The sequence below is a fragment of the Mustelus asterias genome, chromosome 6 (genome assembly GCF_964213995.1).
Source record: "Mustelus asterias chromosome 6, sMusAst1.hap1.1, whole genome shotgun sequence".
NCBI classification, from domain to species: Eukaryota; Metazoa; Chordata; class Chondrichthyes; order Carcharhiniformes; family Triakidae; genus Mustelus; species Mustelus asterias.
This window is the reverse complement of record NC_135806.1, coordinates 42,272,498-42,294,004: the sequence shown is the minus strand read 5'-3', so window position 1 is coordinate 42,294,004 and position 21,507 is coordinate 42,272,498. Positions and strand designations below refer to the sequence as shown.

Sequence of the window (21,507 nt, the reverse complement as noted above, 5' to 3'; positions counted from 1 at the left end):
GAGTCTTTTACAGGTAATCAAGTCTTAAAGGTACAGACAATGTGAGTGGAGAGAGGGTTAAGCACAGGTTAAAGAGATGTGTATTGTCTCCAGCCGGGACAGTTAGTGAGATTTTGCAAGCCCAGGTAAGTCGTGGGGGTTACAAATAGTGTGACATGAACCCAAGATCCCGGTTGAGGCCGTCCTCATGTGTGCAGAACTTGGCTATCAGTCTCTGCTCAGCGACTCTGCGCTGTCGTGTGTCATGAAGGCCGCCCTGGAGAACGCTTACCCGAAGATCAGAGGCCGAATGCCGGTGACCGCTGAAATGTTCCCCAACAGGAAGAGAACACTCTTGCCTGGTGATTATCGAGCTGCTCAACAATCACCAGGCAAGAGTGTTCTCTTCCTGTTGGGGAACACTTCAGTGGTCACGGGCATTTGGCCTCTGATCTTCGGGAAGGCGGCCTTCACAACACACAACAGCGCAGAGTCGCTGAGCAGAGACTGATAGCCAAGTTCCGCACACATGAGGACGGCCTCAACCGGGATCTTGGGTTCATGTCACACTATTTGTAACCCCCACGACTTACCTGGGCTTGCAAAATCTCACTAACTGTCCCGGCTGGAGACAATACACATCTCTTTAACCTGTGCTTAACCCTCTCTCCACTCACATTGTCTGTACCTTTAAGACTTGATTACCCGTAAAAGACTCGCATTCCAACCATTATTTTGTAAATTGAGTTTGTGTCTTTATATGGCCTGTTTGTGAACTAAAATCCCACTCACCTGACGAAGGAGCAGCGCTCCGAAAGCTTGTGGCTTTTGCTACCAAATAAACCTGCTGGACTTTAACCTGGTGTGAGACTTCTTACTGTGTTTACCCCAGTCCAACGCTGGCATCTCCACATCATGAATCCCAAACAGAGCAGGTTTTTGGATTTTCAAGTCGAAGGCTGTGGTCAAGTCCCTGTGGTCAAACTTACATTCTGCAGATACAAGGGAAGCTCTACTTCTCTGCCCGAGGCGGCTTTTTCAAGGCAAGATTCTTCTTAGCATGAAATGTATTCTCACAGGTGCTTGTCCCAGACTAGCCCTTTCTTGGCTGCTCTTAGAAAATATCTTATTTATTCTATCTCGAGCAGTATTGACGTTTCCCATTGTTCACACAATGTGTTTATAGCAGATATAATTGTCACACAATGAGGTGTAAATAACACAATTCACAAAGTTGTTCCTTCACACTTTTCTTCGTTAAATTTCAAATTTGCAGGCACCAATGGGCATCCATTGTATTTGAGTTTCTGTAAATATCCAGAATGTAGTAACTGTAAATTCCATAAGTAATCTTGCATTCTGATATCTCTTCAATGGAAGGTCCTCCAGAAGTACATTTACATTTTACTAACTTTCCAGAGACATGATCAGACATGAGTTAATCCTTGTCTTATCAAAACCATAAAAGAAGTCACTTGACTCCATGGATTCCATTTTGTGAGGTGAATTCTCCATATTTTATGCTCCCTTTGAAAGTGGTGTCCACATTCCTAAAATTGTTTAGCGGCATTTCTTTGTTTTTTCTCTCTTTTACATCACAGAGAGCATAACACAATAAATTCCGCAAAGTCATGGTCATTGTTTACAATTTGGGCTACACATCATCCCTTAACATGAAGCAAAATTAAAAAATATTTTTCTGGATTTAGCTGGAGTGTGTTTTAGTTAAGAAGGCTTAAAAATAAAGAAAAGATACTTAGTGCTTGCCATGCCTTTTCTACTTTTAAGTGTAGTTTAAAGGCATTATATTTTCCAATCACATGTTGGTAGTTCAAATATTTTTACACAAAAATAGACATGATTCTGGTGAAAGTACTGCTTGGTGAAGCACATAGATCTACACTGACTGTGAGCTTGTGTCCTGTGCTTATTATGCACATTTTGGTGACAGTAGCCTGTAGTTGTCTCTGCTATTGCAGACTTTAACCCTTCGACTGCTATCTCCATAATCCAAGGGCTTGATCATTTCAGTTTCTAGCCTATTGGCCATTCTTATTTTGATAGTGACATTTTGGTGATAGACTCTCTTTCAGCACAAACAGTGAATCTAAGGTCTCTCTTTCATCTTGCAGTTCATTCTTGGTGAGTTTTCTGTTGGTTCACATGGTTTGAGATATGGTCCCTGCAAAACCTAGTTGTTTGAATCTTCAGGGGCAGATCTGCATTGACTCGATTTTCAGACCTTCTGTAGTTTTCACAGCAGTCTTTCAATTTTCCTCGTACTACCTTCCTCCTTTCCTGTATTTCTAGGGTGGGTTTTTCTCCAAACTGTCCCATGTCCTCTGAAAATCTACTACCTCCAAGTGTTTGTTCAGACTCCACTGCACTCACCTGGAGCACTTCAACTATGAGGCATGTACCCACATTCTGCTTACTGGCTTGGGAACTTTGCTCGCCCCTATCTAAATTCTTAAAAAGGTATCCGCTGAGCACAATCCTGATGCATTTCTGTCAAAAACTGCTATTTTAATTTCAGCATTTTTCCTTGTTCTTGGCTTTTTCTCTACCAGTATTAATTCTGGTGGCTTTGTCTCCACCTGTTGGATTCCTTCAGAAGTTTCTTCAACTCCCTGAGCCTCTGTAGAATTCTTATTTTAAGCCTTCCGGTGTCCACAGTCTCTGTGCAGTGTTCCAGAACCTCTGGGTTAATACCTTTACATCCTGCGAGGGCTACACAAAGAATACAGCTTGCTTGTATAGGACATGTTCAGATCCCATATAACCGGTGAGATCAAGAGGGACCTGAAAGGAAAAACACCCAAACTGCAGTTATACCATGGGTTTAACATCTGGAGTTCAATCTTTGAATTTGTGCCTCAACAATTCAATAAAGGATCATGTTTGCATCAAATGGAATAAGTTGACAGAGGCAAAAGCCTTCACAAAGAGTGGAATATGCTTGCTTGCTTTACTCGATGTTTCATATGGTTTCATCATGAATCGTGGAATGCTGTTAATGCATTAAGTGTCATCCGATTGTTCAAAAATGCGACTGTCCAATTCAACGGATGGAGATAAAGACGATTTGTTATGGAGGGATGATTATGAAACCTAAAGTACCACATCTGAGCCAGAAGGGGATCCTTATGATGATGCCATAACCAAAGTTATAACTCGGAGAATTTGATGAATTCTGCATCAGATGCCAAAAACAATAGATTTAACAGATTTTAAAGGGTATGTTATGGTTAAGGCTATCTTTTGCAATTTATTAACTCGTCCTCATAATTTAACATTTTTAGCCACAATATCATTCCAGGGAGCATGTGCTTGTACCCCCCGATTGAGGTTTTTCCTGAGGTGTGATAACCAAAACTGAACACAATACTCCATTAGAACATAAGAAATAGGAGCAGGATTCCATATGATCATGGCTAATCTTGGGCTTCAACTCCACTTTCCTGTCTAATCCTTATATCCCTTGATTCCCTGAGAGAGCAAAATCTATCTAGGTCAGCCTTAAATATACTCAACGATGGCACATCCAGGATCCTCTGAGGTAGAGAATTCCAAAGATTCACAACCTTTATAGTGAAGAATCTTTTTCTCATCTCACTCCTAAATGACTGGTCCCTTATCCTGAAACTACATCCCCTTGTTCTAGATTTCCTAACCACTGGAAATGACACTTCCGTATCTACTGTGTCAAGCCCCTTCGTAATCTTGACTGTTTCAGTGACTTCACCTCTCATTCTTCTAAACTCCAGAAATATAGACTCGGCCCCTTATCATAGGACAACCCCCACATACTTTGCTGTACTGCCTCCAATTCAAGCATATCCTTCCTCAAATGTGGAGACCAAAATTGCACATAGTATACCAGGTATGGTCTCACCAAAGCCCTGTACAATTGTAGCAGGACTTTTTTATTCATTTACTCCAAACACCTTGTAATTAAGGTCAGCATGCCATTGACCTTCCTAATTGCTGTACCTGCATGCTAACTTTTCATGTTCCTTGTAAAAGTACATCCAAGGCTCTTGGAACATGAACACTTACAGGTTTCACATCCTTTAAAATAAATGTGTTACGACCAAGTTAACGGGTGAATCGACTCCTCTCTTTGTCCGAATCTTGAGTTGGTAATAGAAAATTTGAATTTAAAAAGGTGATATTGCCAATTTACTACATATTTATGTATTTAACCGTATATAGCTCATTGCAAGAAGTAAGCCTGCCAAACTCCTTAAGCTAATGAGTTGTGTTTTATTGCTAAAACTCTCTCGGATAAAGATGTAGAAATGGTTAACAAATGAGTTAAAATGTACAAATATGCTCAACTATCCACTAATACAGAAACAACACGCACACAATGCCACCAACCCCACTCCTCTCAATATGCAAAAAAGGAATAATACTCCACAAAGTATCAGATATTAAAAACTTGGCCAAATAACAAGTAAAGTCAGAAAAAGATATTTAATGAGTGTCCAGATGCTTCTTTACAGCTGAAGGGTCCTCATCCACAGTAACTGCTGGTTCTTGAGATTTCTCACCGGAGACACTGTTGTTTAAGAATTCTCCTTTAATAACTTTCAGTTTGCAGTATTGAGGTCTTCTGGTGGGTTTTTCAAAACTCCATTTTCGACAGAGATAAGGAGAAATTCCTTCTCTGAGGGTAGTGAATCTGTGGAATATTTTACTGCAGAGTGTTGTAGAGACTTGGTCGTTAAGTATGTTCAAAGCTGAGACAGACATATTTTTAATCACGAAAGGAATCAAGGGTTATGGGGATAAGGCAGGAAAGTTGACATTTATATCAGATCAGTCATGATCTCATTCAGTACAGCAGACTCGATGGGCTGAATGGCCTACTTCTGCTCCTATGTCTTATGGTCTTACAAACAGTTCAGCTTTGATGAGAGAGGTTTCAGAAGAAAGTGATGGGGTAAGGCTGTTGCCCTGTATCAATCTTTCTCTTCCTATGTCAAAATCCATATATGTTCTACACTCAAGAACTGGATCACGTGATCTCTCTGAGGTCCACAGACTCGATGTTTATGTAAGCTTTGCTTAGTAAAGAAGTGTGCTTTTCAAAAAAGTTCAATACAGATGATGTCCAGCCGACGACACAAATTAATATTTTATATAATACACCTTCATAACATCTGCTTTTCCATTCTTATGATCAAAGTTACTGATTCTGTACAACTGAACCATCTACACATCTTACTGTGCCTCCAAGCTGAGAATAATATGCAAATGTGGATGTAGAACTCTTTCTTCATCCACCGACAAATCCCTGGGAAAATCATGTAATCTGCCAATTGGAGTACATTTCCTTTATCAGTACTCTCTGCATCCTATCTCCCAAACCATAACTAACAAGTCAGTGTCTGTGTGTGGGTTCCTCCAGGTGCTCTGGGTCCAAAGACTATGTGCAGGTTAGGTTGATTGGCCATGCTAAATTGCCCTTAGTGGAATTAGCGAGGTAAATGCATAGGATTATGGGGATAGGGTCTGCCCTATCAGAGAGTCAGTGCAGACTCATTGGGCCAAATGACCACCTCCTGCACTGTAGGATTCTATGATTCTATATTACGGTAACTACTCACAAAATATTCCCTTACTGTAACATTATTATCTAATTCTGGGTTATTACTCATCACTAAATTAATATGGTGTGTTCCCGTGTTGATTCAAATACATATTGTTCCAAAAGCTTGCCCCTATTACATTCCAGAAATGCATTGCCTTTACTACTTGAGCTGTTCTGCTTCTTCCAGTTTGAGAGACAATTAAAGTCTCCCATTGTAACCACATTGTTTCTGCCACATGCTTCCCTGATCTTTGTATTTATATATCCCTCACTACATCACTGTTAGGAGGTCTGTAGATAACTCCCAGCATTGTCTTGCTTCCTTAGTTCCACCCATATTGTTTCCACTGCCTGATCAACCTTACTAAAATACTTTATACTGTAATAATTGTTCCAATATTGCTCCTTCTACATTCTCCCAATTTTCCTGATCTTTTTAAAGTTCCTATAGCCTGCAATATTTATCTCCAAGTCATGCTCAGCTGATGGCCAGGTTGCTGCAATTGATAGCTACTGTCATCATATCCTTTAAGAACTTTGGCTGTCACATTTGTCTGCATAACAGCAATAAATACATGTAAAAACTGTGAAATATGTTGAGATGTGAAGGCGTTAAAGGTACTTTCTAACTACAGATTTGTTCTTAAAGGCAGAAAACCATTAGCTGTGCCAGTTTCGCAGAATTTCAAATGAAGAACGGAGAGTGCTGACACAGAACAGTATTCGCAAACAAAATGACCAATGCGATCAGGCAGACAGCAAGCACATTCATTACCTTCGAAGACCTTTTATCCTCATCCAATTCATGGTGCACATCTTCCTCAAGACATATACTTTTTTATCCGTCTCTTAAATGTATATGACCATACAGATTGGGAACAGGAATAAGCCATTTGGCCCATCGAACCATTTGATAAGATCGTCGCTGATCTGATAGTGGTCTCAACTCCACTTTCCTATCTATCCCCTGTACCCTTTGACTCCTTGTCAACCAAGAATCTATCTAACTTAGCCTTAACAATATTCAGTGAAACTATTATGAACTACTAAACAAAGCACCAGACTCTATCAGATGCTGGTCTTTTCATCAGCAATTATTTTCCAAATCCGATTATCCCGGAATTTTAGAAATCGATCATTGAATTTTACTCCAGAGTGAGAACGTTTTTTTCTCTACAGTATTTATCCATCAAATGGCAAATTTTGTGCTCCTGTTTACATATTCTCTGTAGCCTTCAGAGAGCTTTCTATTTCAGTACACCCAAATTCATCATCCTATTGTTCGCTGTTGTGCTGATCTCAACTTATTTGTATTTCACAGATCTTGGCTTTCCCATTCTACCCTCAGTTACTGTTTTTAAGAAAGGCTTTGGTGACCAGTTTACTTTTTGATTTCTGTACTTTTGTGCTGGTCACTTTCAAAATATTCAGTAAGTAACAATAAACTGGAGCTCAGGTGACACCACATAACATTATTCATCCATTTTGATGTGTAACATTCTTTCAAAACATTGTGTACTCTGACCTAAGTTTTTTATTCTCGTTCTTATTTCAAATTTTAATCTTGGTTTTAGATTTCATAAGATATTTAGTTCAGCAGGTGAAAATACAACTAATATTAATCATCGTCTACTTCTTCTCATTTGAGTGCCTGATAACTATGTGCTGCTGTACTTTCCATCTTGTCACATCTCTACTGCATTTGGAACTTCCACAGCCACTTGAAAGATGTACTTCCAAACTGTATTTTGTTGTCACAGCTTGTTTTTCCAATTGTCAAATGTTTTGATTCAGGGGAAGAAGTTTTTGTTTAATTTCAGTGCTCCCTTATAACTCTTTTTCAAAATTGTACCTTGCACTCTTAAGAGCTGAAGAGCAATTGCTGTCTCCCCTGTGTTCCTAAGGAATAGTCAAATAATTGTTAGTGTTATTAATATCACTAGTTGACTGAAAAATTTTATAAAGTTTCATTAGGGAGCAGTATTTTGAGCATAGACTGACAGTACTTGACCCTTTAATGCAGAAGATAACTTTTAACATTTGAGTAGGAAACCGTGTGTGCTGTTTCAAGTAGAAAGTAAATAATAGCTTGGTACTTTATTGGCAGGAAATTGCTTTTGCTTCCCCAGTGTAGAGATGTATCTCAAGTGCAGAGGATATTACAAGAGATTATGAATTTATAAAGTCATCCAAGATCTTTCCACTTAATTTGATCTTTATTAAATGTTAAAATACTGCCTATACTTCCCCGTCCTCACAGATATGATACTGCTCTTTGGGTATGATAATTTGTGCTTAGTTCAGAGAATACTGCTAACTCTGTGGCCATCTATGATGACAGATGATAAACATATTAAGTCTGTCCTCTCTCCATGCATCACTGTGAAAACAGGGTCGGGCTGCAGGAAATCAGGATGATGTCACTGAATGAACTGGTTCAATTCAAAATTAGAGGAAGTGAGACATCTCAATTGGAACATTTTGGATGTATTTGTTAGTTATTTTGAACTTTTGGATTGTTTGGAGGGGAGCTAATGTAATTACATAGAAATGCCACCTATATAAATCCATTAATGGAAAGATGAGTGGCTTTATATATAAAAGGTGTCATGACAATAAGCTGATTATTGTTTGGTGAGTGCGAAGAGCACAGTAAGATTTGGCAAAATTGGGCTGCTTTACAAACAAACAACATAACTGTGACATAAAGTTCAGGAAGTGACATGCTTGAACTTACCTGTTCTGGGAGGAGCATTGCAGGTAAAGACAAGTAGCTAGGATTATTCTGGAGGATTCTCTCCTATTTTCCTTCGTATCCTCTTCAAGCCCACCTAAGAGAATACGCCAGGAACTGCAGCACACTGACAAGTATTGAGGGAGCTTGGGAGAAATGTCCACACATCCCTGAAGACAGTCGGACAGGGAGATAAGGTGGTTCAGAAGCAAATGGGATACTTGTCTTTATTCACCAAGACATTGAATATAAGAGCAGGACCGTTATGATGGAGCTGTATAAAACACTGTTAGACTACAGCTAGAACACTCTGTGCAGTTCTGGCCACCACTCAATAGGAGTGTTTGCGTGGGTTTCCTCCCACAATCCGAAAGATGTGCTGGTTAGGTGCATTGGCCATGCTAAATTCTCTCAGTGTACCCGAACAGGCGCCGGAGTGTGGCAACTAGGGGATTTTCACAGTAACTTCATTGCAGTGTGAATGTAAGACTATTTGTGAAACTAATAAATAAATGAACTTTAACTTGTCCATGAAACCCACCTCCAGTTCTCTTGTCCCTAATCCCTTTAAAATTGTTGACAACCCAACTTGCCTTCCTGGCCCAGTGCTAGTTGATATTGGTAATTGGTAATGTCCTCTGGTACTATCCAATTCCCTTTAAAAGCTGCCATCATCACCTTTGGAGCCCTCTGTCATTGTAAACGATCGCCACATCTCCCTTTGAAGGTGTGGTTTCCTCCCAGATCTATGCCCAGCTTTCCCACAACTCCATCTTTGAACCTATTTAATCAGGTTTCTATATGCCACAGCACTGAAAAAGCACTTATCAAAGCCACATGTCACATCTTCTCCTTCACAACTTATCTGCAGCCTTTGATAAGGTTAACCATACCATCTGCCTCCAATGTCTCTCCTGTGTTGTCCAACTAAGTGGCACTGCCCTCACCTTCCATTTTTTAGTTATCTAGTCATTATCTGTGACACTTCTCTTCCTGTTCCTACACTGTTACTTCTGCAGTACCCTAATCTATCCTTGGCGCATTCTATTTCCCAACAACATGCCCCGGCAACATCATTTGAAAACACAACATCAGACTCCACACGTACGCTAATGAAATCCAGTTGTACCTCACCACCACATCTCTCAACCCTTCATCCACTGCATCAGATTTGGCATGTCTGACATCCAGTACTGGATGAGAAGAAATTTGCTCCAGTTAAATATTGGGAAAACTAAAGCCATCAAAAGGAATTTAAACCCCTAAATGTACATGGGTTTAAGTCAGGTGGGATGCAAAATTTAGAATAGATCTCAAACCCGAACCCAACTCACTACAAACGTGCCCGTTTCTGGTTTTAACAGAGGTCGGATGGGTTGGATAACTAGTTCCCTGCCAAGATGTAGAATGTTCGTTTAAATATTTTAAAGAGCCTGTATGCCTCAGATTATGAGCACGATCTTACCATCTCACCATACCCAGTGATCAGCATGGCGAGCTGGGAAAATAGCGTGACATGCTAAAAATCAGAATGGTCCTAGGGTCCAGTGGGTGCTGGGGTTCCCATGCCAGGCCCTCTAACTGTGGGCCTACACGGCCCCCACTGCTGAGATTGCTTGGGATGAGCGCTTGGAGTACCATTGCAGTCAGGGGCCTGGCACAGGTGCTGGGAACTGGGGGTCGCAGACTCGGTGGACTGAAGGGTCTCTTTCACATAGAACGACCCTCTGAACCTCTGTGCGTGCAGTCAGGATGTGGTCATCCCTGTGGGAGGCGGATCACAGACAGATTAATCACAGCTGTGGGTTCAATAACATTTAGTAGTGAGTTTCTAATTGACAATTACCAAAAACCCTAACTAGTGCTTGCCTTCACCCCTGCCCTCTTGGTGACCCTACAACAACTTAAGCTTACATGGCCGACCGCTATGTCAAGGTGCTCTCCATAGGATGCACATCAGAGGTGGAGGCGGTCAGCTGTGTTCTGGGACCTGGAGGGCCCCGGCCAACTTTCTGGTGTCACAGACGTGTCTGTGTCACGCTGTTCAGCTCGCTACCCATGAGATGCACCAGTGTGAGGAAGGGAGGAATTGGAAGGGCTAGGGACAGCTGCTGTCTCCTGGGTGGAAGGGCCCGACATGGCTCCAGCCCCTCCTCCTCCCACGGGGTGCTCCTTGACCATTAGGACACTCCATGGGATGGTGGGGCAGTGGGAATGACCCCCAGAGGCCTTTGAGTCACCTGTCTGTCCTGGAGGCCAAACTGCATCTGCACCATGATGTGAGAGCCCTCGGTGATAGCCCTCTGAGTCTGGACCAAGCTCTGGATCCCCTCAGTGAGTGCCCTCTGAGACTGGGCCAAGCTCTTGAGGCCCACAGCCAAGACCCTCTGTCTTGACCATGCTCCTGGGGACCTCAGCCATGGGGCTCATCGATTTGGCCATGCCTTGGCCCTGCCACCTATGGCAACTACTTCCTGCCCAAGGTTTTCCACATGGTCGCCACCCTTGCAGTGTTAGCGTGGGTGCCATGCAATGCTGGCACCATCTCCTGAAGGCTGTGGGACTCCTCCAAACAGCCTTGCAGTTGCTGCAATGTTGCTGACAACCTCTCTGGCATTCCCTGGCTCTGCTGCATCTCCAGCAGCTTCGGGAGAACTGAAATCAGCGGCTCGGCTCCTGGCTGGGGGCCAGCTGTCTCCTTGGTTCCGGGAGACCTCTGCCTACCTGATCCCTCAGATGTTCCCGCCTCCACCTGATGTGCATCAACAGCTGTGTTGTGCTCACCAGAAAGTGCCCCTAAAGCCTCACCACCAACATGTCCCACCGTAGTGACTGTATCTGCACTGGTGGATGGTGCGTGTGATGCCTGTGTCAACTGTTGGCTGCTTTCCTCGGCGGCAGGGAGGGTCCTTGGAGCTTGAAATGTTGATGGGGTCTCAGTGGGAGCTGTGGGGGGAAACGACTCCTGATGGCCTGGTCTCATCGAGGTCATTTCCTGCAAAGCAAGGCACATGATTAAGTGCAAAGGAGGGACAAGTCTCTGGGCACATTGCAACTTACAAGATAGGTCATATGATTGAATGTTTTGTGGCTCCTCACCTCTGTGGTACACCCCGACCTGGCTGTCGGTCACGACTCTCTACTCAGATTCCCCTGATAGCTCCATTGCCCACTTCTCAAATGGAATGAGGAGACGCAGCTCAGGGACCCCAATATTTGCCTTGTAGATGGTGGAGAGACACTGGGGAGTCAGGTAAGTTATTTACCGCAAAACTCCCAATCTTTGACCTGCTCTTGTAGCCACAGTATTTATATGGCTGAACTAGTTCAGTTTCTGGTCAATGATAACCGCCAGAATGTTGATAGTAGGGGACTCAACTATGGTAATGTCATTGAATGTCAAGGAGAGATGGTTAGATTCTCTCTTGTTGAAGATGGTCATCACCTGGCACTTGTGTGGCACAAATGTTACTTACACCTATCAACCCAAGATTAAATATTATCCAGGTCTTGCTGTCTGTGGACAGGGAGTGGCAAATGGTGCTGCACTTTGCACAAATATCCCACTTCTGATTTATAATGAAAGGAAGGCCATTGGTGAAGCAGCTGAAGATATTTGTCCAATAACACAGTCAAGTTACAGGCTTGTGTGGTGAGGTGCTTTAAATGTTTTACCACTGATTATGTGGAATTGAGGGTACTAAATTTGAAGATTCAGTACCCTCAATTTCATTGCTAAAGCATAAAACAATCAGCAAATCTGTCACAATCCCACTTAAAGAAATTAAGTAAGGGATGTTCACTACTTTCTTATCAAAAAGAGGCAATGTACCTGAATAATTGCTTCTGGACAAATACAAGTAGCAGTGATCAAGCTGTCTATCATAGCCCCAGCCTCTCGGTGCTCCCTTGATGCTCTTAGCTGAATGTCCTGGGGGTCTAAAGCACAAATTAAAAGAGGGTCTGTGATGAAACATAAGTGGTTTGGTTATTAAAAGCAGCAGAAATACCAATGACGTAAATTAGCAGTAATACCCGTACTGCATTTACTGTTAACAATACTGTTTGCAGATAACCAACCAGTATCTGCCCAAACTCGTTATTTTCTTATTACTGAAATGGACCTGACATTTTAACAACAAATTTGGTTGGGGAGGGGAGAAAATTAAATATGTTTGTTTCAATCCTGGCACTTGTCCCTGATTTAAGGCCCCTTTAAAAATAAGCATTAGAATTTTTAAAGCTTACAACTCAAGAGATGAGCCATTCACCCCAACATGTGTACTGGCTCATTCAAAATTGCTCACAGTCTCCTCATAGCCTTGCATCTTCCTCTGCTTCAACTATTTACAAAACACAACAGAGGATTGTATACTGTGTTGACAGCAAGCTATCAGCCATTTAATAAAGCTGTCTAGTTTTGGAAACATTTTTCAAGATTGGGGTTAGAGCATATTGTCATGTGCTGCATCTGATCATGATGTACGTAGCCTGATGATACTGGTTGGCCAAAATGGAAAAATATTTCTCATGCATATGAGCCCAAGAATACAATTATTTTACAGTGACGGTATTTTATTTGTTTAAATACCTTTATTTGTAGATATTTAGATTGTAATATTTCCAAATGATTCTTCAGATTGTCACTTGTCACTTTCCATGTTGCAGACCAACCAAGGACCAATTGTAAATGGATGTTCCCAGCCTGTTGCCAAGGAATCTGTATATTGCTACAACTGCTCAAAAAAAGGACACTATGGCTACGTAAGCTTCAAACATTGAATTATCTAAAATTCCAGTTCAAATGTTTCAAGTGTAATGCACAGTTGTAGAATTTAATTAAAAACAAACCCAGTGACTATAATATTGTATTTCGGATACTAGCCAAAAATCCAGTGAACTCAAAGTACAGTCTGAAATGTTACTGTTCTCGGTAATTCAGTATCAAAATGTTTACTTAAATGTTGCTGCATTTGCAGCTCTGAAATTAAGGTGCTGATTACTGATGACTTCCAATACACTGGCATATGGTGGATGGGGAGAGTAAAGGGGAAACAGTCAGATATTTTCATATCTCCCAGATTGGGTATGTTTATCTTTATATTAAAGAACAAAGTTTTGATGATTTTCAGGAATGTTCAAACAAATGGATGCAAAGTCATACCTTCCCGACATCACCATTTGTGTATTACTATGATACGAAGCGTGACATAAAAACGAGGGAGTGGAGGATACAGAAGAGGGTTAAAGGTTAGACCTGTTTAATGTTGGAAATATAAGGAACCGCTCAGTAAGAATTCTTTATTTGTAACGTGTGTTTCGATATAGAGCGCTGTGAAATTGAGGCACACAGGTTCAGTCTCCAATCTCAACAGTGCTGCTGTATTAATCTGAGCAACACAATAGCAGACTACTGTCACAGGACTGCAAATCAACAAACTGCAGAGTGATATGAAAAGGGGCGAAGGAAGAGGAAATGCATGAACCAGGGTGACTGCTGATACCCTTCACAGAATGGTAGCAGCACAGAGGCGGCTATTCGGCCCATCTTAACTGCACTGATTCTCCAACAGAGCAGTTTACTTACTGCCACTCTAGGTCTGTGCTCCTAAACCCTGCAGATTCTGCCTTCTCAGATAATAATCCGATTCCCTCTTAAATGCCTCAATTGAACCAGCCTCACTGCACACTCAAGACAGTATGTCCTAAATTCCAAACACCTGCAGCGTGAAAATGTTTTTCCTCATGTCTCAATTGCTGCTTTCGACCATTACTTATCTGAAATCTGTGTCTTATCCAATAAAAATCTATGGATCTCAATATTGAAAATTTTAATTGACGCAGTATCCATAGTCCTTTGCAGGAAGAAATTTCCAGGTTACAATCCTCCCTTGTGTGAAAAAAATGCTTCCTTATTTCGCTCCTCAATAGCCCAGTTTTAATTTTAAGAGTATATCTGCCTATTCTACATTTCCCCCTTCAGAGGGATTAATTTATCTGTATCTACCCTATTGAATCCTTTTATCATTTTAAACACTTCAATTAGACAACCTTTTATACTCGAGAATACAAACCAAGTTGGTGCAACTTAGCAGTGCTAGTTCGTATTGATAACATATTAACCGACTGATATTGAACTAGACTTGCAACCCAGAGGTCACGAATTGAAATCCCATGATAGCAAATTGTGAAACTGAGTTTAATAAATAGGGTCATCTGTGGACTAACATCACAAAAATTACTATGAATCTGCCTGATTGTTGTAAAAACCTAACTGTTTCCATAATGAACTATAGGGTAGGGAACTTGTTCCCTGCATTTACCTGGTCTGGCTCCAGCCCAACACTGTGGCATCCCAATAACTATTTTTAAAAATAATAGCAGTATATACATAAGCTGCATTTATTGGCGTATATATTCTTGAACTAATTAGAAAATGTGGTAGTTGCATTCTATGCCTGTAACCTTCATCTTCCAAGTGTACTTTTGATATGATCACAGCACATGTAAAAAAATAATGGAAGCCAAGTTTCTTGAACATTAATTTTGCCTTCTTCCTGCAGAGCTCCAAGATGCTGGGATTCTGGAAACCAGCTTTCTAACTAAGAGAACGTGCAGGGAGACTGCAAATGAAGATTCGCTTCCCAAAAAAGCAAAGAAAAAAAGGAAGAGAGAATTGCTGAAGAAAAAAAGGATAGAACAAGAGGGAAGAGAGTTCAAAAGAAGCGATGGGATGGCAAAACGCAAAGGGAGGCGTTACCATCGGACCTTCCACTGTCCCAAAACCTCTAGTGAAGGTGTTGAAGAGGATTTTCCAAGAGGATTTGCAGCCCAGTCAGCAGCAATTAGTGCCTCACAATACAAAACCCAACAGGGCCCTCTGTTGTTTATGCACAGTAATATCACACAGAATGAGGAATATCTAGATCCAATAAGAAGAAAGAGGAACAAGATCAGGAAAAAGAAAAAACATGCAGAAAGAAAGATTATAGACTTGACAAAAAGGAGAAGGGCTAAGAAAACAAAAGTACATGTCAGGGAAGGAGAGCTGTCAGCCCCAGGGAATGTTTCAATAATGAAACGGAAAAAAAAGCGCAAGAAACATTCTAAAATTAAATCTCAGGAATCTGTAAACTAATAGAAATAGTGAATAGTTGTGTTTGTTTCTGGGAGGGAGCAGCTACACAGCAACAATCCAACCCTTGTTTTTAATGTAAAAATCATTGTACTAATTCACTGTGATATGGAGTTTGTGAGTTTGCTCACACGCAAAGAGCACCAGATGTCACCAGGCCATTAAGTGATGCTAAACAAAAGCTAGGCTTCACCCAATAGGAGAGTGGGTAAATTTGAGAGTGAATCACCCTGGGTTGTGTTTTCACTGGGGAGGGAGAGGCACTGAACTCTGTGTGCAGAGCATCTGTAAACCTCTAAGCCAAGACCTGATGAACAGTGAAAGGAAAGGAGCAACTTACCATTTTTGCATACAGCTGAATTGTTGAGTTTGATGCAGTTTAGATAAATATTCATGCTTGTTACATTCTGTATGGTTAGAGTAGTTTATTCCTTTGGTTACCTATCATCAGCAAAATGTCTGCTTTGGCTTGTTTTATTGCTTATGTGACTTCTTTACAAGTTATTAAATATTTCAACATTTATCTTTGCATAACAAATTTGTTCAAGCAATATATAGGGATAGATACCACACTGGCAATAATCTAACAGCATGGATGTATATGTTCTATTTTGTTATCTTGATCTGTTGAATTCTAAGATTCTGCTTAAGATCTTAAAGATTCTGCTTTTTAATTTACTTTCTAATTTTTGGAACTCTTGGGTGGCATGAACCATGACTTCTGCCACATCCCACACCTCTTTATTCTCTCAAAACTTCTGTAGGCATTTATTTATGTTCCCAATCCTGATTACTGAAATATCATACTATCTAGGAACGCTATAATCAGCAAAATTCACAGAAATACATGTTGGAACTGTCCTGCCACAATATAACCCTTTTAAGCTTTATCTAACTCATGCAATACAAGATATTAAAAACTTAAACTTGCATGGTATGTAAATCTGAACTGTGATCTTGGTGCATTATTCCTTTTTGACCTCTCTGCAGCCTTCAACAAACCACCTTTAACACCTCTGCCCTCCAGTTCAGTGGAATTATCTCACTTGGTTCCACTCTTAACCATCTGATCATAGCCCATCATCTCCAACAATGGTTCCCCTTCCTTCCCTCACACTGTTACTTATCAGAATCTTTTGGAGGGGTGGGGTCTTGGCCACCATCATCTTTCCGAGAAGGCCACTCGGGCACTTGACAGGCTAGCAGTAGGCCTTCCTCCAGAATCAGGGTCCCCAGGAGGCTGCCAGCCTCAGCTGTGAATCAGGAGGTGAAAGGGTGAGAGGGAGGAACCTAAAACAATTACAATCATCAAGGAAACAATACTGAGAAAATTATTAGAACTAAAATCTAACAAGTCCCCAGGTCCTGATGGACTTCATCCTAGGGTTTTAAAAGAAGTGGCTACAGGAATAGTAGATGCATTGGTTCTAATTTTCCAAAATTCCCTAGATTCTGGATAGATTCCAACATATTGGAAAAGTGTGAATGTGATTTCTGTACTTAAGGAAGGATGGAAGCAGAAAGCAGAAAACTGCAGGCCAATGGCCTTAAAATCTGTTGTAGGAAAATTGCTTGAATCTATTATTAAAGAAGTTGTAGCAGAGCACTTCTAAAATCTCAATGCCATCAGGCAGAGTCAACATGGATTTGTGAAAGGGAAATTATGTTTGAGTTTATTGGAGTTCTTTAAGAAAGTATAAGCAATATGGATAAAGATGAGCATGTGGAAATGCTGTGCTTAAGGCACTTGACAAGGCACCAGATCAGAGTTTATTATGCAAAATAATAGCTTATGGTGGAGTGGATTACATATTAGCATGGATAGAAGATTGGTTAGGTAACAAGAAACAAAGAATAAGTGTAAATGGTTTTCTTTCCGGTTTGCAAAATGTAACGAGTGGAGTGCCACAGGGTTCAGTGCTGGGACCTCAACTATTTCAATTTATATCAATGACTTGGTGAATTGACTGAAGATATGGTTGCTACGTTTTCTGATGACACGAAGATAAGTAGGATGGTAAGTTATGGAAAGAACATAAGGAGCCTGAAAATAGATATAGATAGGTTAAGTGAATGGGCAAGAATTTGGCAGATGTAAGAAAATATGAACGTGTCAACTTTGGTAGGAAGAATAGAAAAGCAGCAAATTATTTAAATAGAAAGAAATTACAAAATTCTGAGGTACAGAGATATCTGGGTGTTCTGGTACATGCATCACAAAAGTTATTATGCAGGTACAGCAAATGATTAGGAAGGCAAATAGAGTGCTGTTTATTGAAGAGAAATGGAATATAAAAGTAGGGATGTTTTGCTACAGTTGGTGAGACTGCATCTGGAGTACTGTGTGTAGTTTTAGTCCCTTTTATTTAAGAAAGGATATTAATGCATTAGAAACAGTTCAAATCACTCGACTGATTTATCTTATGAGGCAAGGTTTGACCGGCTGGGCCTGTTTCATTAGAGTGCAGCGGAATGAGAGATGATCTTATTGACAAATAAGATCCTGAGGGGACTTGAAATGGTTCATGCTGAAAGGATGTTTCTCCTTGTGGGAGAGACTAGAACTAGGATACACAGTTAATAAAGTATCTCCCATTTAAGACAGAAATGCAAATTGTTTTCTCTGAGAGTATTGTGTGTTTGGAACTCTTTTCCTTAGAGAGAGGTGGAGGCAGGGTCATGAATATTTTTAAGGTAGCGGTAGATAGATTATTGACTAACAAAAGAGACAAAGGTTATGAGGAGTAGGTGGAATGTGGAGTTGAGGCCACAATCCGATCAACCATGATCTTAATGAATGGCAGACAAGCTTGAGATGCTGAATGGTTTATTCCTGTTCCTAATTCGTATGTATGTTCATATGACATCCCAAGGTGCTTCACAGAAAATTTGTCAAGCAAAATGTGACATCAAGCCACATAAGGAAATATTAAGACTACAAAATAAGTTTCTAGCTGTGTCTTAAAAGAGGAAAGAGGCAGAGAGGTTTAGGAAGGGAATTCTAGAAATTAGGGCCTAGGTAACTGAAGGCATAGCCTCCAATGATGGAGCACTGATGACAGATCTCTGACCTCTTGCTCATCCTCAATTAAGATAGTAGGTCTGAAGGAGTTTACAGAGGTAAGGAGGGGCAAGGCCATTTGAAAACAAGGGTGAGAATTTTAAAATTGAGGCTTTGGCTGTTGGTGAAGCAAAGTAGGTTAGTGAGCACTGGTGAACAGGACTTGGTGGAAGTTAGGATAAGGGCAGCGGGCAGCAGAGTTTTGGATGCACTCTATAGGAGGAGGAAAATTGGAGTCTAATCAGGAAAACATTGTAATAGTCAAGGGTAGAGATTTTAAAAGGCAAGAGTGCGGGTTTCAGAAGGAGATGAGCTGTCAGATGCGTGGTCATGTTATCTTCATGGTATGGAAATAGAGGTAAGCAGTCTTGATGTTTGAGCAATATGTAGTTGGAAGTTCATCTTAACTTATTAAATGCAACACCACAATTACAAAGAGTCTGGTTCAGTCTCAGACAGCGGTCAGGGTGCGGGATGTATTTGCTAAAAGGAACAGAGATTTTCCAAAGGATTCAGTCGGAGTCAATTGATCCCTTGTAAAGGGTTGCAATGGAGTTGATAACTCACTGGTGTTTTATACAGATCTCTTGTATAAGAACCCAGTGTGATTTGACAGAACCCTCCTATAGGATCCTTGTGGCTATCAGCTAAACCTACCCTGTAGTGAGATTCTGGTAAAACAGGACTTGGAACAGCCCTCATGCAGCAAAGACAACCAGTTGTGATTGTATCCAAAGCACTAACCCATGCTATGCACAGCTTATTATCTTTGCTAGTAAGCGTTTCAACCAATACCTGTTTGGGAGAGAGAATGTCCAAAGATGTGCAGTTTCATAGAATCCCGACAGTGCAGAAGGAGGCCATTTGGCCCATTGAGTCTACACCTACAACAATCCCACACATACCATATCCTCCCAACCTCACACATTTACCCTGCTAATCCCCCTGAAACTAAAGGGCACTCTAGCATGGCCAATCAACCTAGCCTGCACATTTGAGTGTGGGAGAATCATAGAATCCCTACAGTGCAGAAGGCCATTCAGCCCATCAAGTCTGCACTGACCACAATCCCACCTAGGCCCTATTCCCGTAACCCCACATATTTACCCTGCTAATCCCCTGAAAGTAGGGTCAATTCAGCATGGCCAATCCCGCACATCTTTGGACTGAGGGAGGAAACCGGAGCACCTGGGGGAAACCCATGCAGGCACGGGGAGAATGTGCAAACTCCACACAGACAGTGACCCGAGGCCGGAGTTGAACCCGGGTCCCTGGCACTGTGAGGCAGCAATGCTAACCACTGTGCTGCCGTGCTGCCATGGATTAACGCAGTAAAAGCATGGGGTTTTGGGGGGGGTGGGGGTGGTGGTGCTGAGCCTGGGTAAGATGCTCATTTGGAGAATTGGTCCAGACTCGATGGGCCGAATGGCCGCCTCCTGTACTGAAGGGATTCCATTCTACAGTTCTAAACTCTTTATAGGACCCGTTACATAATCAGTAGTCATGCTCCAAATTATATCTTGGCAGTTAAACTTTCCCACATGCAAGATGTTTATCCTGGGACCCTCTAACTTTTTATTCACAGGTTTTATGAAAACTCAGATGGAACACTATCAAACCTGTTGGACAAGGTTGGTTCACCAGAGAGCCAAGCTACTGGCAGTCACTAAAGCAGATGTATTACCTTTTGCATGGGGGCCTGAGTTCTCCAGTGCAAGTCGAATCCTTAACAACCTATGCTTAAAAACATTTTTGTCTCAGTGCCAAATGCTGCTCTCATCTTTGGATCCTCTAAGTGGATTCAACTAGCTATGCTTCTAAACCTTGAAGGTGAAACGTTTTCATGAAGTGATCCATTCACATCTTGAGACTATAGGCGTGCGCTGATCACAGACATTTTGTAAAGACTTCCAGAGCAGCGGTTAGGCCAATAGGAGATATCTTGTACTGGGATTGCTGAGCAAAATTCTGGACAGATAAACTTTCACCAATGGCAGTGTGGAAATAAGACGCACTTGAAGTCAGCAGCTTGCATATGTAGCAACCTGACAGAGCTCTACCTGAATTATATTTGATTGGCAACTTCTTAAAGCCTGACCATAAACCACCTGTAAAACTTAGAATATTCAGACAACCTGATACTATCTGTCAAACATTAATTGCGCTATAAGAGACTAGTGACCTGCATATTCAGTGGATTTCTTTTCCTGTGTAAGATCAGTTATAAGTCATTGATAAGGAACAGATACACCAAAAAGGAATTTTCTGTTGTCCAGTGAAATCACAATTAAGGCTACCACAACTATTTTAGCTATATGCACTAATTTTAATAAAAGAATGCCTAAAGCACATACAGTATGGGTAAATGTACTTCATTCATTTCACAGAATCTCAGAATTGTCACAGCGCAGAAGGAGGCCATTTGGCCCACCATGACTGCACCGGCTCTCAATGAGCAACTCACTTGGTGCCATTCTCCTGCCTTCTTCCCATAATCCTGCAAATTCTTCCTCCTCAGATAAGTCTAATTCCATTTTGAATGCTTTGATTGAACCTGACTCCACCTCTCAGGCAGTGAATTCCCGACCTTAACCATTCGTTGCATATTTGGATTTACTTACAAATATCTACCATCATTTAGATTTCAAAGTAGTAAAGCACTCTCAGCGATTGAAAACACTTGCATAGTCTGCTTTTTCATCTTGCCATTTTGCCAACAAAATGCAAAATAATGTTAAAGTTCACATGCAAAAACTGGATGAGTATTATGGTCACATGACCAACAATTGCCTCTTACTCATTTTCATTTACTAATCGGAAATGCAATTAGCCACATCTGGATTTCCAGTGTGACAACAAATTGATCCACTGTGGCATAAACTGTCTCCTCCTTTGCAATTATTCAGCAGGGATTTGGACAGAGGAGACTGTAGACAGAATTACTTCAATAAACTAGCACTATGAAATGAAGCAGCTGTCATTTTCGTGGACTTAAGTCC

General features: G+C 41.2%; 1 protein-coding gene across 2 annotated transcripts in view; it reads left to right on the top strand.

Annotated features, from left to right (window-relative positions):
* zcchc7 (zinc finger, CCHC domain containing 7) overlaps window positions 1-15,968 on the top strand; it is a 298,339-nt gene extending 282,371 nt beyond the window's left edge. For both annotated transcript variants that reach the window (XM_078214234.1, XM_078214233.1), the window contains exons 7-9: window positions 12,981-13,076; window positions 13,445-13,562; window positions 14,876-15,968. In XM_078214234.1, coding sequence (XP_078070360.1) covers window positions 12,981-13,076; window positions 13,445-13,562; window positions 14,876-15,450 — 789 coding nt within the window. In that variant the 3' untranslated portion in view covers window positions 15,451-15,968. The remainder of the gene's footprint in view (window positions 1-12,980; window positions 13,077-13,444; window positions 13,563-14,875) is intronic.
* The last annotated feature ends 5,539 nt before the right edge of the window (window positions 15,969-21,507 follow it).